This window comes from Rhagoletis pomonella, unplaced genomic scaffold (assembly GCF_013731165.1).
Source record: "Rhagoletis pomonella isolate Grant_MI unplaced genomic scaffold, Rhpom_1.0 Rhpom_scaffold_00005, whole genome shotgun sequence".
NCBI lineage: Eukaryota > Metazoa > Arthropoda > Insecta > Diptera > Tephritidae > Rhagoletis > Rhagoletis pomonella.
Window position 1 is genome coordinate 31585037 of NW_023458559.1, and position 19294 is coordinate 31604330.

Sequence of the window (19294 nt, forward strand, 5' to 3'; positions counted from 1 at the left end):
AAATGAGAGGCTCAAAAATGAGCCTAGCTGTAACTAGATTTCCAAGCTATGCATGCACCGGATATTTCAGTTGAGGTCTTGATAACGCCAAACCTAAAGTTAGGTTAGGTTAGAGTAGTTGGCCTAGGCAAGGGACATACTAGGAAAATTAAGAGAGTGTCCTTTATGGTATCACGAAAAACTGAACGGAGACCATTATTTTAGTCGGCGAATCGCACGATCCGATTACGAAATTTCGAATGCGGCTGATTTCAATGCCTGAGAGCTACGGGTTAGTTCAGAGGCGCGAGCCAAAATGTTTCCATCTTAACCACGCGAAGGCTGAACATTCTAATATAAAATTTTGAGATGATTCCTCTTCATCATCTAGGGATTGACTCTATAATCCCTGTAGCTTCAGCTGCATGCAAACCAATCTTATAGTCCTCGTCCTAGGTGTTTTTGCGAACCAGACACTTAATTCCTACCAACTCCTTAGCTGCACTTCTTTGGCGCCAACCCGTGCTTGTCATAAATAATAGGCAAAACTTCTCCAGCTCAACAACGCCTTCAATGACTCTATACACGATTGGCTTGGACTAAAATGAGCGGTGCCATTTCAACTCTGGCGTTGGCAGCATTAATGGCTCATTGGAAATCGCTCAAGTAAGAAAACTGGTTATTCGAGGTACCCCAAAGAGTAGAGTTCTATCGCTGCTGTTATGGGGCCTCGTTTTGAGTAAATTTTTGTTTCGTATTACATCGAAAATCATTAAGGTTGTTGCATATGCAGCAGTTGTCGTAATCATATTGGTTGTAGGAAGTTTCATCTCAATAGTCAGTGAGAGGCTTCTATCTGCATTTATTGACCTGGCGAGATGCGCAGAAAGCAACGTTCTGGGGGTTGTTTACGATGCATCATCACTCAATAGCGCATATATTATATTTTCGGCGGAAGTAACGTTTTTGGGAGTAATTTTCAACATTCAACGTTCTTGGGAGAGCGATCACAGCTAATACATGAATCAGTTTACTATTTACTTTAATAAGTCAGCATTTTTCCGATATGGGACATTTGTTGCACTTCAACAGAGCTCCTTTAAACAAACCGAACTGCATCATATCGAAATAATTCTCACTTATTCTCTTTGGTAATTAACCGCTTCATATTGGTTAAACACAGCGTTTGGTAGAGTAATTCTCATTAATGGAGCGTTGTTTGGTTAAAATTGACGGTGCACAGTTAAATGACCATCCAGCTGCTTCAAGGCTTTTGGTTCATCAACGATCTACCTGATATGTGTACAAGTATGTCGAGGATACCTACAATATCTTTGACAGTGTATAGTAAATCTCCGCTGGATCACGGGGTGAGTGCGGGGGAAAGTGTTCTAGTTTGAAGCCCCACTCAGATATTCGTGAAGAAAGTTTGGAGATGGAGAAGAGGTCATTTAGCACTTCATATGCGAATGCACGGCACTCCAAAGGTAGCACTTAAAAATTCTGAGAGACCACTTTTTCGGCAACTAAGACATCCAATTAGGCAAAGGTCTGCGGAAATCCCTTTCCAAGCATCGCAATAACCATTTTTATACGCATCTGTTTTTCATTCATAGGATTTTTGTAGAATCTCACTGATGTATTAGTTTATACTTTACAACCGTTTAACAGATGATTTTATTCTAAAGTCCTCATAAGCACATAGATCAGGTGCAGATAGCCAGATACATAAGTACATACATAGATGTTTTTCTTCTCCGCCTGTGCAAATAGAAAAAAGGCTTACACAAATTTGGTAAATGAGTGCAAAAGAAATATTTTTTTAATTTTCTTTAAAACACCACAATCTCGAAAATTGTTTGCATTTATTATTTTAATTGACTGGTATTTTCGCCTGATATTTTCCGTAATTAAATTCAAAAATTTTGTTCTTCACTTCTCATTTTACAAAACGTAATATTTTTATCTAATCATTTTTCCCCTACGGCTACCTTAATAACAGTTAATTGCATTTTTTAGTAGTTATATTCACTTTAGTTAGTTCTTTTACACATTTTATAAACAAAATGCCGCAGGAAATTAAATGTGAAAAAATGCAAAGAGAATACAAATAGAAAAATGAAGCGGCAAATGAATATAATACAGCTTAATTGCGTATAAAAACTTTATGCAAAGAAAAAAAGAAAAAAATACAATAAACACATAAGTAGATAACGGAAAATATAATTTGAAAAAAAAACACATTGCTTAAATGTACGACGACAGTGACGAAAGTTCACCGTTTGTGATGCTCTCATCGCCAACAAAGTCTTGGGTTAGTAAGAACAGTGATTTCATAAATGTAAACATACATACATACATACCGATGGTTCTCTGCAAGAACGACACAGCTCACAACTCAAACAAAATGCGTACTATTGAACAATGGCACATGTCTCTAATACTTTTCTAATTCTAACTAAATCTTTGTAAAGCAGTTATATCTAAAGATTAGACATGAATACGATAAGGATTAGAGACGTGTGCTATAGTTCAGGTGCAAGAGTTCTTTCGAAGTTATTAGTTGCGTCATTACTTTAGGCGACCATCGATATGTACACTAGGGCAAAGTAATTTAATTTCGAAAAAAAGTGTATGGAATATTCGAATTTTACGTTCGATTCTAAGCAAAAATGGCGAACAAATTATGTACCAAAAATGACGTTTGGCTCTCCCAATTTTTAAAAGAAAAATAAGTATGATGGAATTTTTTCTGAACGAAATTAATTTTTCATTTTGTGTTTACTTTATATACTGCTTTTTCTTTTGAAAATTGGGGGCGTCAAATGTCATTTTTGGTATATAGTTTGTTCACCATTTTTTACTTAGAATCGTAGAATTTGAATTTGCTATACAATTGCTTCGAAAATTTTTCTCCGAACAAATTACTCCACTTTATTTGCACCACCAATTATTTGCACACAAGTGAAGCGTGGCAATTTTTACCACTATTTTTTAGGTACTATTTTGTCTGGTACTATTTTTACTAAAATTTTCCCTAACCTTAAATTTTACCTCTCTCTTATATCACGTATTTTCTAACTATTTTATTTTCACTATTCTTTTAAATCTTAACAAATTAATTGTATCTCAGGGCAATATTTCCTATCTTCTACTTTTTACAAATTTACTTCAGAAAAGCATTATGGATTTCCACTAGGCATTAAAAAAGCAAATGACAAAGTCTGGCATTAAAAATTAATCGTGCCGTGTGACATTAAAAAAATAGTCATTAAGTTCGTTTCCATATGACATTTTTTTAAATGGCATACATTTTTTGCCATTTCAATGCCTAGTGGAAATTCGGCATTAGAAACATACTTTACTCTTTTAGGTAATTTTTTAATGCCAATTTTTGACTACTTTTTTCCCGAATAAATTTTAGGTTTTCGTTCTAGGTTTGATAACATCTTTTCCAACTTTTATTCACTGCACATTTGTAGTTTTTTTTTTTTGATTGGGGATTCCTCCTTTCATTTTGCATTTACGCTGATAGTTAATTTTTTTTTCGTCTACTACCAATTTCGCAATACTTTTTTACTACTACTTTCGTATTTTTATTAATTAAAATACTTTTTTTTCACAACTAAAAGTCTAGTGCAAAATTTTTTACTACCACTTTTCTACTACTATTTTCTTATGCCATTTTATAACACTGCCTAAAATAATTTTTAAACTTTCCTTACCAGTTTTATTTAATTACATATTTATCAGCTTTCACTAAAACCTTTTATTTTTTTTATTGCTGATGCTGCCGACAGGGTAGGAGTATGATGTACTACGAAACGAATTTTCGTCATACCTTGTCAATTTTGTGTTGTCTTCAGTGTCATTCGATTCGTTCGATGTCGGAAATGCATTCCAAATACATCATTATTATTTTCCAACTTCTACCTTACTAAAAAATTCACTACGATTTTCATTTTTCTCTCGTGTAGCGTTTGCGCAATTTTTAACTACTTTTCTGCTGCCAATAATTTTGACACCTTTCTTCAGACGCAATTTTCTCATACTATTTTCCTCTTTTACTACTATTTTTCTACAACCCATTTTTACTACTATTTGTACAGCACTACCTAAAAATATCTTTTTTTTCTGTATTCGAACCACGCACACATTTAATTAATTCCCTTTACAGCTACGTGCTATTATTTCCAAATTTTTAATTGTTTCTCAACTGTTGGTTCGTCCCAAACTACGTTTATACCTTCAATATATTTGCCTTCGGTCTTCATCCTCACGCTTTTTATGACTTTCAATACTTCTGCTATTTTGTTTTTTTTTTTCTTTCTCTCTCTAAAGTTTGAGTCTGTCTGCCCCAGACAGTTTGGTTTGTATTTAAATTAGTGGTAAGCAAACATTTAGAAAGCAAGTCCACCCACAACCGCAGCAACAGCAGCCGCAGCAATTTTCTCCATTTAGCAAACATTTAATTTAGCTGGTTTTCTTTTTATTTGATTTTCTCCATTAAAAGCGCATTTATTTTATTATTTTTTCTTTACTTTTAAACAGTTTGCTTAGCGTTTTTTTATTTATTTTATTCCAACTTTTAATTCATTCCTTGTTGTATTTTTTTATTTTTTCCTCTTTATCCTTTACTTTACTTTGCTTTTGATAAGTCAGCTAGTTTGCTCACTTCACTGCCCGGGTTGCTTTGCTTCGAACATACTGAACCTTACTCAGTATTTGTTGCCTGGCAATTATAGCATCTCTGTGGTTACCTTTTCCACCGCTTTATTTTTTTGGTCTCTTTAACTATTTAAAGCGTTTTTTTTTATTGGGTTTTAAATTAAAGAGTTGAATAAAAACCTTGCAGTATATACTTATTACATAAATTTCTGACACTATTTACTACCTGATAATACTAAGCATAAAAGTGTGTGAGTTGTACATAGCGTATGAGTAACACTTCACGCAATTCTAATAAAACGTAAAGTGGATGGAGTGTATGTTGCATTAGCGCCCACAAGGAGTGGGTTTTGTGGTTCAAACACTCTCCCAAGCTAATAACCTCAAATACAAACTTTATCTTAAAGCTTAGAATGCAGCTCTCGAGAAAAATCACAAAAAATATTTTTTATCATTTCTGTTGCTTGAAAAAGCACTTTGCTTTTGCTGTAAATTTTCTGGAAGAAATAAATACATATACGAGCTTTTTTTTGAGAGCTGCAAACCGATTTAACAAATTTTGATAGAAGAAAATATCTTTTCCATTTCTTGAGCATAATTTTATTTGAATTTTTCGTTTTTCTTGAGGGCATTTAAAAGTTTAGCTGCGAACGTAAACATTGTGTTGAAATATGCAATGTATACTCACTTAGTGTTGTTTTTTAAACACTTTACAGCCTAAAAGAGTTTATCACTGATACATAAACTACCGGAACAAAGTATTGGCACAGCAAATTTTTCACAACATATGCAACTTTTTTTATTCTAATATTTTCCGCCAATTTTGTATAAAAACATGGTCCATTCAACAACAAAAAAAAATAAAAATAAAATTCCTAACCTTTGTACAAAACTCGCGAAAATTCAGCAGATTTTCATCAAAATTTTCAACTTTTTAGCCAGATTTTTTTAGAATTTTTTAAATGTACTCTTAACAAGAAGTAATAATTATGAACTATTTAAATTACAATGACAACATTCAGGAAAAATTAATTTCCCATAGATTTTGTACTCGAAATTATTTCCTTAATTTTGTTAATAATATTACAATTAAAATGGTCTCCCCGGTTGAAAATTGTATTAATTCTATACAATTATGTAGGTTAGGTTAGAGTGCGTTGCAAATTATTACCGGTTCAACTTACAGTTGCCGGATTTGAAATATGTTTTAATGAAATTTTGATTACAAATTCAAAGTCAGCCTTATTTCTCATTTTTCTCGAACCTATTCACTTTTCGATTCCGTGTATTCACTACGGCCAGATGAAAAAATTTTGAGCGAAACTCTTGAGCATGGCAATGGAAGATATGCCTTCTGCCGAATACAAAACCATAATCGGAGCAGATAAATCTGCCACTGGATGTCATTAAGTGAATAGTTCGTGAAAGTGTTGTACCAAAACATTCCAACAAAAAACAGTGTTTCGACTATATGGAGGCTGGTAGACAAAAGTCGAGGTTGCTAAAAAACCCGGTTGGACTTAGAGAGAGAAAAGTAAAAATCATAAATACCAAATTTTACAGTATTTACTCGCCTCCCTTCTTCACGAACGATACATTTCCAAAAAAATACGGGAATGGGCGCGATACCGACTAATCAGTTTAGTTGCCTTTGGCGATTAACCCATTGAAGAAAGGGTTTCTTCTTCAACTGTAATTAATTATTTAAATGTCGTGGAATATTCAGGTGAAGGTATTTATCAGTTATTTGGTACTTTCTTATTTTCTTACCAAACAATTTACTTTGAAATGTAGATGCTAAAGATTATTAGTAAAAAAAGTGTGGGTTTAAGAGAAATTTATTTATTTTTCGAATAATCTTTGCGCGCAACTTTACAAATATATGTAATTTTTGAACTTCTTAAGTTTTGATTTTCAGCATAATTTCGCAAAAAGAAATTTTCAAACAATGAAAAAATCTCACCAAACAATGGAAAAAAGCGAGTATTTGCACCAAAGTCATTTTATAATATAACCTTTGTTTTCTGAGAGTGGAAAGTAGGAAACAAAAATTAACCAAAATTCCATCACATTTAATGACTGGGTCCATATTTTTTGTGAGTTTTGGACGTTGTGATCTAATCTCTTCCATCTTTTATATTTAGGTATTTCTAATAAAATAAAGACCACAAACTAAATTTCATCGAAATCGGATGAAATTTAATGTTTCCGCCCACAAGAGTAGAGGGCGTGGCAATGATTCCATCTTTACAAAAGTTCATAATTCTCTATTTCTAAGTAGAACTAGAGCACATGTCAAGTTTCAATGCAATCGGTGCTGGTTTACTATTATTTCCACCTGACTACACTAGTTTTTTGTTTATGACTTTTGAAATTTGAGCGCATCTTGTGTTTATAGAGCTTTTTATTAAAGAAGCAATTTTTAAGCAAAAAGCACAACCGACTTCAAGTTTCATGTACAAATTAAGGAGTACCGTTAATTTTTTCATGATCCAATGATCGGATCTAAACCAAATTACAGGACGACATTTAAGGTACCATCTTTCGTATCAAAAAAGAATTATTTAAATCGGTTCACGTGGTCCGAAGTTATGCGGTAGCACACCCTCCCCCTTTTTTCGAAGTCGGTTAAAAATGTTTGAGTTCTTAGTTAATTTTATGTAAATAAATTGCAATTTATAAAACATTGAAAAGTTTCTTTATTTATTACACACTGTACATAAAACTTGCATAAAAATGTATATTTTAAAGAACATATTATCTGAAGCGAATTTTCAGTATTTTCAGGTGATATATCTTTAGTAGTATGCTGAGTATATTTTCTCAACAAGTCTGTGTACTTCTTCGATAGTGCAGTAGCTTTACCTAAACCTAAATTTATGGAGTTAGTATCTTAAGAAAAAGTAATTTTGGTGGTGATTGGTAATATGCTTATGGTATGATTCCACTTTTTCAGCATTTTTTAGGGTTTCGGGATCATTTTCACATGTAGGGTTAGTACGATGCTACTCACAAGTACGATACTATCGATACTTTTTTTCCTTTCCGAGTATTTTTAGCAGCGACGCTTTTAACGAAACACTCGAGTAAAAATATCAATACTTTACCTCGATACCCCAACATTTGCAGTAGCGGTTACTTTTGTTAGTTTATATATTTTTCCGCTATCTCTGATGCTGAAGTCGATAAGGTTAGTATATTTGTATGTTATGCGGGAAAGATACTCAATGTGGCAATGTGCTATTCAGCATTAGGGTGTTGTCGTAACATCTGCGCCACATGTGAGTCACTTTTTTCAAAGGCGCGTACGGTAATGTCAAAATCTCGCAATCGTTTCTCCCCCAAATTTATGCAAGCTCAATTTTTTTTAAACACCATTCTAAAACAAAAGTTTTTTTTTGTAAAGGATAATCTTTACATTTATATGATTAAGAATGTTTTTAGCGCAATCTCGTATTAAATTCTTGTTCTGTGTTAATAACTATTAATGAAATAAAGTACAATTTGTTAGTAAAACTATACATGCACATATACTTATTAAAGTGTACATTAACTTTATTCGAACTTAATTAATAAAAAAATTAAGGGATGTATACATTGTATTAAATTTTCCAAAAGGTAATCGAATAATCGATTACAATTTTTATTAAAAAAATAACTCTTTAAGAATTGTTTTTTGACTTTTATTTAATTAATCCTTAAATAACCGTTATTTCTGACTTCTCTTTAATGAATCCCAAATAATAATTATTTTTGATTTTTATCTAAATATTCTGAAAATAACAGTTAGTTTTTATTTTTAAATTATATGTCTTTGATAACAGTTATCGAAGACTTTAATTTATAAAAGCCACAAATTAAAATCTGTCACTGACCTTTATTTTTAAAATCATACTTACAAAAGTAATTTGTATAAGTCGTAGTAAACTTTTGCTTCCCAACAACTTCTGAACTGCGAAAAATATTAATGACTTTTATACGAATGATTTTAAAAATAAAAGTCGGTCACTGATTTATGTTGATGATTTTTATAAATAAAAGCCTTCAATAACTGTTATCTAAAACGTATAATATAAAAATCTAAAATAAATGTTATTTTGGATTTATAATATAAAAAACAAAAATGATTGTTTTTGATGATTGTAATTTTGCATAAAAAATGTAAATAAAAATTTATTTGAGTCTCGGTGAAAAAAATAAATCGATTCGTATGTATCACTTAGTTGTAGAACATTTTCTTCATAGTACATTTTTCTATCAGAGTTTTCATCAATAACTGTTATATTCGGTCCCTGGATAGTATCGATGCTTTTTGTTGATAATGGGAGTGTAAGAATCGATGATTTATCAGAAAGGGAAACCACTACAAGAATCGATTCTTTGAGGAATAGTCCTAACCCTATTCACATGAGAACTTTTCTTAGCAGCGGAAGCTTTACTAAATCTCTGTTGAAATATCTATTATCAAAGAATACATCTATTTCCTAAATAAAAGGTAATGTCTTCATTTATTGCCCTCCTTAAAGAAATATCTGCATTCAGCAGATGACAAATTAATGACAAGAATGTTTTTTTATCCGCGTTTATTCTTAAAAAAAAAAGGTAAATGGTTCGTCCAAGCCGCCGAATCGCGCGTTGTCCTTAACAATGTATGTAAGCTGACATCCACAACAAAATTTTACTTTTTAAAAACACAGCGAATGTTACACCTGGCAATGAATTCTTAACGATTTACACAGCATAATTGGCAAGCATATTGATAAGAGCGAAAAGCAAAATAGAAAAATGAAATGGATATAAATGAATTTACGAATAACCAAATGCAAATATGCACTCATATCTGTGTATGTAAGTGTCTATACTTCTGCATACATATCTGAAGTATGTATTTTAATTTTATATGCGTGCATAAAAGTGCATACAAATGTATTGTACAGTTAAATATTTACAAATTAAACATGCACATAACACCGCAGAACATAAATCACTGAATTCGCTTAACGCAACTGGCTGAGGCAATGAAGAGTAAGTGGTAAAATTAAATTATCGAGGCGTTGCAAATTGTAAGTGATGATCGAAAGTTGAATGGGAAGTATGCCAAGGTATTTTTTTTTTTTATAAATATGTACAAACACAAGTATTTGAACGCAAATATTGAAAATTGCAATAAGTAATGACATTATTTGCCGGCATGTCGTGCATGTTGAATAAAAAATTAACTAAATTTTCGGAATCGCCGAGCAATTTTACTGAGGAATTAGATAGTGGCATCCAAAGAGCATTTTTGCTGTAAACCAGTGTATTTACTCGTGCCCCTGGGGCTTTGAAATTTCCGATGTATTTTACACGGGGAAAATAAATTTGTTTGAAAACTTGCTGTAAAATTGTTAAAAATAAATATTTTTTGATCGAATTAGACTATTTCGCTTCAGAAGTCTTCAAAAAATAACACTATGATGCTTATTTAACTTAAAAATTTTAAAAAGGTCGTTTTAGTAACCCATAATCCTATCTGATATATACAACGATTTGTTATTTCAAGTTTTCATAACCACATCACGCACGAACGGTTCAATTGATATGTTTAATTCTTTTTTGCATTCTACTCATTGTTTTCTGTAGGTTTGTTGTAAAAAGTTTTGAAAAATATGGTTGCCAGATATTAGAAATTTTAAAATTAGTTAAAGGTCAATGAATTATTTCCTTTTTGGTTGTTGTTGTAAATTATTTACGTTTCTTCACCAAACTAAAAGCGTAGGAAACAATTGCTCTCGCTTACCTTCTCCTTCCTTTTATTCTCCTTTCTTACGCTCGATATTTTGGTAGCCAAACTATAGTCTTCAGAATAGAAATTATTTTTGGAAAGAGCATTTCCGGTCATGTTTGTGTTGATTTTATAATCTGCGTGATTTGTTTTCATAAATGCCCTTGTTTGACACATCTTTTACGGATGTTCCTGTCGTCGGGTTAGGCTAGACCATCGCGGATTCCCTGATCCTGCTTTAGACCACATTAAGCCCGTTGTGATACCGCACTGACGTCTCTTCGCAGTTTTTCTTTCCCTCGAAGTTAAACAAATTCGGTTGGTGGTATTGACGGATATTTGCATAACTACACATAACGTTTTCAGCATGTAATGATTTCAGTAATGTAGTAATATTCACATACACAAATGTAAGAACTGATTTTACATAAAAGCGTTTCCTTTGCTGGACTGCGAATGGTGGGAAGAGGTGTAAATTGAAAGGAATATACACGATACATATTTTGTATCGATAATAATTTGTATGTATGTACGTCACATATTGAGACAAACTTTTGCATGCTGCGCTTAAGTGTAAGCCACGTGTGCCCTTTCGCCTTGAAATATGCAAGAAATTGCATTAAAATTTGCATATATATGAAATAAAATATGGTCTGGTAACAATAAAATCGAAGGCAAATGCTTTTAATTGCCTTTAGTTATATGCAAATATGTACATATATGAATACGAATTTATTTACTTAAATTTATTCATATATGTATGTATGTGGAAGTGTGTGTATGAAAACCAATATGAATTCACATTCATGCTGCTCCGAAGCCCACCCCAAAGTGGTTAATCGCCACATGGTAACTGCAGCCGCAGAGTAATATTGGAAAAAAATGTCCAGCGCTTACAATTAAAATAATTACGAAATTGTAGAGAAAGCAACGACAAAAAAGTATAAAATCGGTTCGAGCAACAAACACCGAAATTACAAAAAACCACAGTCCCCAAATTAAATGGGACTGGGAGGAAGTAAGTAGCTGGAAGCGCGTGGCATTATTGCTCAGGGTGTGTTAGCCTTGTTCATGGTCAACATATGGCAGCTGTTTGCTTGGCTATAAACCCTTTTATGTACATTTGCATGGATGCCTATGAAATTATACTCTTATAAGTACACATGTATTTGTGTGTGTCTGTGTGCTCGTCTGCGCGTGCATGCCACAAAACAATTTAATTAATTCCAGATTTGTGCGAAACACTTTTTACAATTTACACACAAATATACACACACGCAGTAGTACAGTAAATATGTACGACCAATCGACATAATGCCAACATAAATACACACACTTATGTACCTCTTCTCTTAAACTCACACACCCACAATTACTTTGTAGTGCAATCGTTAAAAAAATATATATGTATATGAAAAAGTGTATATTATTTCCAACTGCAGCGGCTTACCAATTTTAATCTCGTTTTATTCACACAAACATTTCTTCCTCTCTTGTTCTCTTTTTTTTCACGCAACTGCTATTGCAACACGCCAATGACAATAACAACAACTACCACGTTAATATTGCCAATCGCCCAACCAACAAACGCAATCGTCCACATTCTCGCCATTTGTTGTTAATCTTATGCCACAAACAAACACATAGCCGGCTAGTTACGGTAAAAAGAACGGCATGTGGTACGCTTCACCGGGTAATCAAGGTTGGGGCTCCAAACCGGCCAGTCGTAAGCCATCGATTATGGAGGCAGATTTGGGCACATTATCAACCACATCGGGTTCGATCAAACGCAGCGCTGGACGTGTTATACGCATCATCAATAATTTGGATCATTCGGTACAGGTGAGTGTAAGAACAAAGCTACAGGGTATCCAAAATTAAATCGATTGAAATGCAAGCAAAAAGGGAGCGGCAAAAATCTGCTCACAAAATGAAAAAGTCTATAACAAAGTAATGGCAAAACTACTAATTTTGGTCAGATCCGATCCATGGAGTTTAAAAACTCACGAGTTTTCTTGGCTTAGTGGATTTTGATCGCGTGCAATAAGACCGTCAATAGGACGGTAAAAAAAAATTTACTTTGGGATTGGGGTCTTATTTCATTAATGCCATAAAAAACACGGTCTTAATCTTATCAACCGGTTCTCCTCATTGATTATTGGGTTAGAAAGACATGTATAAATAAAGTCCTTTCGATGCGGGATATGCCTCCTCCCTCTAACCGGGTTTATACATCAAAGAATGAGTCGTTACATTGTCTGTTAAGGTGCTTGCTTTCTCAAATGAAATTTAAGGGGTCCGATAGCTGAGCGGAAGAGTGTCATTTGTTATCCAAGATTTCACAGCATTTCTGCCAGGAAGTTTTCTTTTCGGCGCTTATGCGACTTTTGTAAACATCGAAGCTTGCCCTATAGTTTTCCTCATTCTCCTCTCGCGTCGGCTATATTTAGTCCTATTAAAGGTTTTATTATCATAGTTCAAAATTGCCCTAGCCGCCTTTGGTATAGCATGCGACCTGCCAAAAGGACAGGATAGATCGAATGCCTTAGTTATTATATTTGTAAACAACGAATCGATCGATGTGACAATGCTTCGTCTTATGTATCTCTTGTTCGATGCTAAATTGTAGTATGCCACTCTGGAAAACCATTCCTCACCAATTCGAGTATTTCTAGATTCTCTGACTAGATTGGCAAATGCTACCCTTAATTCAGTGGTCAAATGTATCCTATTGTGATCCGCAAAGAAGCAGGCATTTTATATCTGGCAATTAGTAATCCTGCTGGTAGCCGAATCTGTTGCTAGTACAGGTATTATATATATGCCCTACTTTTTCTATAATGCTGTAGCGTAACGTAGGCTGGTTACTTTTTTTACATATAATTTAGAAGCAAAAAAAACCTAAAACGGACTCGATATCAGACCCAGTCCTAATGACAGGGCGTGAGTTACCTGTTGAGGAAGTGCTTGAAGTAGTGACTGCTTCTAATCATAGTGCCCGATAGCAATAGACAGCGTCTAATTTCACATACCGCCTAAGTGAGGCTGCCAGTGTTGTAGGAAGCTAAACGAAATAAATTACACGGTAGGGCAAATCTCAAGTTTTAAAATTACATAAAAGAGCACCGATACACGTAAACTTAATTTTAGGTCGTAGATTATGGCACTGTATACCGCTTTTCCACATTATGTCGTTTTCTCAAGGTATTTTGATTTGTATGAAAAAAACTTAAACTTTAACAAGGAAAAAACTAGAAAATAGCACATTTTTGTAATTTTTTCCATTTGTTGTATTAAAGCCTGTTCTTTTGTCAAAAAATCAAGCTACCAACGATGAAATTCGATGGATAAATAAACAACTTTTGAATGGTCAAACGAAAATGTGCAATAATTTTGGGTATAAAATATAAGCAGTAAATAATATTACTCATACGCCATAACGTACATACTTCTACACGGCGTATGAGTAACATTTTCCATGTTATATTTTAAGGGTGCCTAACTCGAACTTTTAATGTTCACTTCACTGTGGCTTATGTTTTCGAACGTCAATATGTCACTGCTTGCCTTGCTGAGGCAAGTGGTCAATGGAAACACTTTCGATCGTGACGCCTTCAAAAAAATAAGTTCATTTTTCATTTGAGGAGAAAGACATGTACGTTTATCAGAAATATGTTTATTGTAGAATCAAATTTGGCAAATATTTCAGTAGAGTCCAGTAAATGACTGGAGATGAGATTCTGTTGCTCAAGCATTTGAATCCTTACTGCTATACTTTTCCCATATTTTTGGTCTTGAATAGCTTCAGGATGTACTGCTAACTCAAAGCGTTTTTAAAGGTGACTCTTCTTCTATGGAAACGTGATTGGAGGGAAGCAAATCTAAGTGCAACCGAAAGAACGGCTTTTTTCAAGGTTTTCTCAAACCAAGTTTCATTTAAAGAGTAGTAAAATCCTGTAAAAAATGTTCACTAATATTCCGAAGTTTGTTAACGAAAATATGTATGAGTTTCAAGCACTCTCTACATTCGTCACGTTTGGACTCCAGTCGTCTTCGTCAGGGTTACTTTAGTAAGTATGTATCTTTAGCGGAATATTATTGAGAAACTGTATCCGTTGTTATTGCTGCGATTTTCATCTGCACGGTGAAACTATTTTTAATCAAATTTACAATTTCAAATAAAAAACTGCTTGTGCTTGTCGCATAAAAGTGAATATACATATGAACGCCTGGACCATTGTGAGCAGAAAAATACACCGAAGTCTACTTCATGATCTAAGAAAATTTAAATTCCATAAAAAATATGTAGCTCCTATGTGGGAGTACTATATACATATCTATACAAGCATTACCATAAATATATGTATTTTGCTCAATATGTATACCTTCGTACCGTCCACAGAGGCATGCAACAATTTAATGATACAAAATTTCACATGAAAAAGTTTAATTTGGAACGGAAAATTCGAATAAAATGCACTTAATTGTGCAATTCATTTATGCATTTTTTAATTTCCCTACTACATAAAGTTGGAATATTAATTTTCATTGATTTTGTAAGCAAAAACTGAGCCGGCGACAAAAAAAAGTACAAAAAGGTGGTAAACCAAAGGATCAATTCAAAAAATTACGCACATTTTTCAGCTCATAACCGTAAAGGCATGCAGCTCCATTACTCTTTGCAAGTTTTTAATATCTTTTTATGTATTTAATGCTGTGTATAGGGGAAATTAATTTTTTTTCGTGCAGCATGCCGTTTGTTTTTTAAAAAATAGTTGTATTGCAAACGTTTTTATTCGAGTTTCATTCACATAAAATTCATTTAGCGAAATGCATTTCAAGAATCAAGAATTTTACACACAAAAAAATCAATATATTCGCGAAGCTATTTGCCAAATAAAGTAGAACTGCATTTTTAGTTTTTCTCTCTGATGTGAGGATTTTTTCAAAAGGACTTCGAAATTTAAAAATATGATTATTTCAACAAATTATTTCAAAATTCAATGCAATGTAGAAAAACCATTAAACTTTTTGGTGCATTAAGACGAGTAGTTTTTGGAAATGTCCCCTTTTAAATTTATCCTTGAATATACTAGAAATTTTGCAATCCCTTTTTTCAAATTAAATGTTAAGGACTAATATATGTATGTGGTCCAAAAACAGTAAAGTCGGAATTGTAATGCTCTCACCCCTTGGATTGATCTATATCGCAAAAAGTATCCCCTATTTTTTTATTTTAAAATCAAAAAATATTTAGAGGTCGCTCAAAGCGCTCGTAGAAATGGTATAGAATTCTTGAAAATCAACATTCTTCGATCGAAAAGCTCTGGTTTATTTAACAATTTTTTAATACTAACGATTTTTTATTGGTCGCCCCATTGTATTTTTCGGGGTTTTTGAGGGTTTTTGGCCGACCTACAAATTATAGATGCGATGAAAAAATGGCTAAATAAACAATGTGGTATTATTATTCCCAAGGGAATCTTCTGCAGATAAAAAGAGATTCCCGATAGAAAAATATTGGTTTTTTTAGAACTGTATACCATTTCTACGAAAAGTTTTTTTTTCACACATAAAATAAATGGAAAATTTGGGCGCTTTGAGCGACCTCTAAATATTTTTGGATTTCAAAATAAAAAATAGGGGTATATTTTTTCGGTATAGAAACAATCCTAGGGGGTGAGAGCACAAAAATTCCGACTTTACTTGTTCACATGCATTTTTGCACCACCCTAATGTACACTCGATTTCCTCCTTTGAACTTTATTAGCTTAAAAATAAATTAAATTAAAAGGGCATTTTCAATGCCTATTAGTCCTTGTGAACCCAAAAAAAGTATTGTTTTTTTTTTATTCTACAGAATTTTCTCTTTCAATAAATATATATGTATAAAGGAAAATTAAATAAAAAAAGAGAAAAATTAAATGAAAATAAAACTAAAATAAACAAAAATATTTTTATATATTAAATAAATTAAATTTAAATAAAATAAAACATTTTTGTTCTTAAAACAATAAATTCTAAAAAGAAAATTAGAAAAAAAATTAGATCAAAAAAAGAAGCAAGTAGCACTTAAAATAAAAAAAAAGTAAGAAAGAGCGCTGTCTTCGATTATACCGAAGGCTTCATACCTTTCATGAACATCTGCAAATTTTACTTTGACAGATTACTACTTTTGAATACATCTGCATACATCGATAGAGGAGTTACATACTTATATAAAAAATCGCATCTAAACAATCAGAGGTATGGAAGAAATACTTTATATGGCACCAATCTAAGTGATGTTCACTGCTATGTAAACCGGTAACACAAATTGTTGGGTTTAGTTTCCTACATAAAGAAGATATATCGCAAAAACTGGTATCTGAACAATCAGTGCTATAGGAGATAAAGCTTATACAGCATAGATTTTGACGATTTACTCAGTAGACTTTGTATTATTATTTATAAAATATTTTAAGAAAATTTATCGGTTTTAGGTGTTCAAATAAAGGAGTTTTACAGTAAAATCCCATATCTGAACAATCAGATGTATGGAAGATATATGTTGTAGTCACCCTATCGTTGTTATTTTCACTGTAAGTATTCTGTTAATAATGAGTGAAAATGGTGCGAAATTTCGTGTTCCTAGCTGCATAAATGGAGGAGTTGTGATAAAAGACCTCATATCTGAACAATCAGTTGTATAGGGGCTGCAGGTTATAGTGACCCGATCTTTGTTATTTTCACTGTAAGTCTTCTGTTGATAATGAGTGAAAATAGCAAGGAATGAAACCGATTCAAAATAACGTTCCGGTTTTGGTTTCGGTTTTGCCAAGTGTTTCGGTTTCGGTTTTGGTTTCGTTCTTCAAAATTTATTTCGGTTTTGGTTTCGGTTTCGTTCCGGTTTCGGTTTTTCACAGAAATTTTGTTGATATTATTTAAATCACAATGTCTTAAAGGTTGAGGAAAGAAAATTGAAAATTACAGTTCACTGATAATATCAACACTAGGTTCTTTCCCTAACAATCCAGACCGGATTTGGTAATTAGAGAATAAGAGAAACATTTTCTTTCAAAAATGGAACAAAGTCCAGAAGTACGGGAACGCAAAAACCACATTTCGTGCCCACAAGTCGAGAAACAGCTGATTCACGTTTTTCTTGTTTTTGTCACTTATACCATGTTCTGACCGACATCGGAAACATGTTTTCGTTGCTAAAACTGGTTTTCGACCTAAAACTTGTGTTTTCGTCCATGTAAAATCTGTCAAACGAAAACCAGTTTTCGCTGAAAACTACACAGATATACAGCAACAACGTCATCACCAGATTCACTTAAATATTTCCTTTTTGCTGTAAAACTAAAGGTGTATGAAAACTAAAATATAATTGTTATTTTCGTCATATATTTACTACATAATTATGAAACCCCTTCATTTCTGTGTCCTTTACAACTATACACGTGAAAATGAAAATCAAAATGACTTCTTCCAAATAACCGATGCCAGATTTAATTAATTAGGCACCATTTTAGTAGCTTTTTGCGAAAAGTTACTTTGACATACTTATTTACTACTTAACAAGGATTTTAGCAAAATATTGCTGATTTTGGTTAAATAAATCATTTATTTCAAAGAAATTTTGATTTATTATATGGTCCGATTCTTCCGGTTCCGACAAATGATTAATACATTATAAAAATACATCCACCTACCAAATTTGATCCCGATATCTAGAAAACTGAGAGACTAGATTTCATACAAACAGACGGACAGACGAACATGGCTAAATCAACTCAGCTCGACGTTCTGATCATATAAGTATACATTTTAATGGGTCTATCTCTTTTTGTTCTGGTACTTACAAACATCGGACCAAAGTTATAATACCATTTCATGCTCATGAAAGGTATAAAAATATATATATAATATATCATGTATTGTGGAACGATTTTCCGTCATCCCTTGTCAAATTTGGCTTGGAGACAACGCGGTTTCGGCGTTGTGCCATCTTAAGTGTCATTTTTCGTTCTGAAGATGATACAACGCCGAAACCGCGTTGTCTCCAAACCAAATTTGACAAGAGATGACAGAAAATCGTTCCAGTGTGTAGGAATTTTTTCTGAACGAAATTAATTTTTCATATACAAAATTTTGTATTTTTTTTTTCATAAAATACACCGCTTTTCCTTTTGAAAATTAGGAAGGTCAAACGTCATTTTTGGTATATAGTTTGCTCGCCATTTTTGCTTAGAATTTATCGTAGAGTTTGAATTTGCTAAACACTTTTTTGGAAAATTTTGCTCCGAACAAATTGCTCTGCCCGGATATACATACACATACAAAAACGAAAGCCCATAAAAGTGATGCGTAGAATATGTACGTGTATAATTTTTAATTACATATGTCTGTACATTTCAGTTAATCAAATAAACTGAAGCTTCAATTAGATTTGCACGCAAGTATTACCATTGGCATTTAAATGGAATTTTCCTAATACTTTCATGTGTACATATTTCATTAGCCAATTATATCACATACTCGTAGGCACTTTTGGCGTTTCAAAACGTATTAACTAAGTGTAAATTGTAATTTGTTTTGAATTAACTGTAAAATTGCGCATAATTGAGTTGACCGCAAAATGGCTAAGTGTCAATGGAAATTATAATTGCTATGCACACTCAAGTGTTTACCTGTGCATAGACTGTTATAACTATTAGTAAAATTGTTAGAAATACGCGAAGCCAAACAACGTCATAACTGCTGGCAGCGACCTTCAAAATATACAAATAAGTTTTCCTTAAAGAAGAAACAAATGAACACGTCACACAAGTGAGGACATGAATAAAGTAACAACAAAAATTCGGTCTGCTTTGAAAAGTGTGAAATGCCCATGGCATT

At 32.8% G+C, this 19294-nt stretch overlaps 1 protein-coding gene across 1 annotated transcript in view; it reads left to right on the forward strand.

The window, feature by feature from the left end:
- The first annotated feature begins 2200 nt into the window (after positions 1–2200).
- The window catches only part of LOC118738838 (echinoderm microtubule-associated protein-like CG42247), a 47693-nt gene continuing 30599 nt past the window's right edge, over positions 2201–19294 (forward strand). The window contains exons 1-2 of the mRNA XM_036469846.1: positions 2201–2293; positions 12059–12253. Of these exons, the coding sequence (XP_036325739.1) occupies positions 2231–2293; positions 12059–12253 (258 nt within the window). The 5' untranslated portion in view covers positions 2201–2230. The remainder of the gene's footprint in view (positions 2294–12058; positions 12254–19294) is intronic.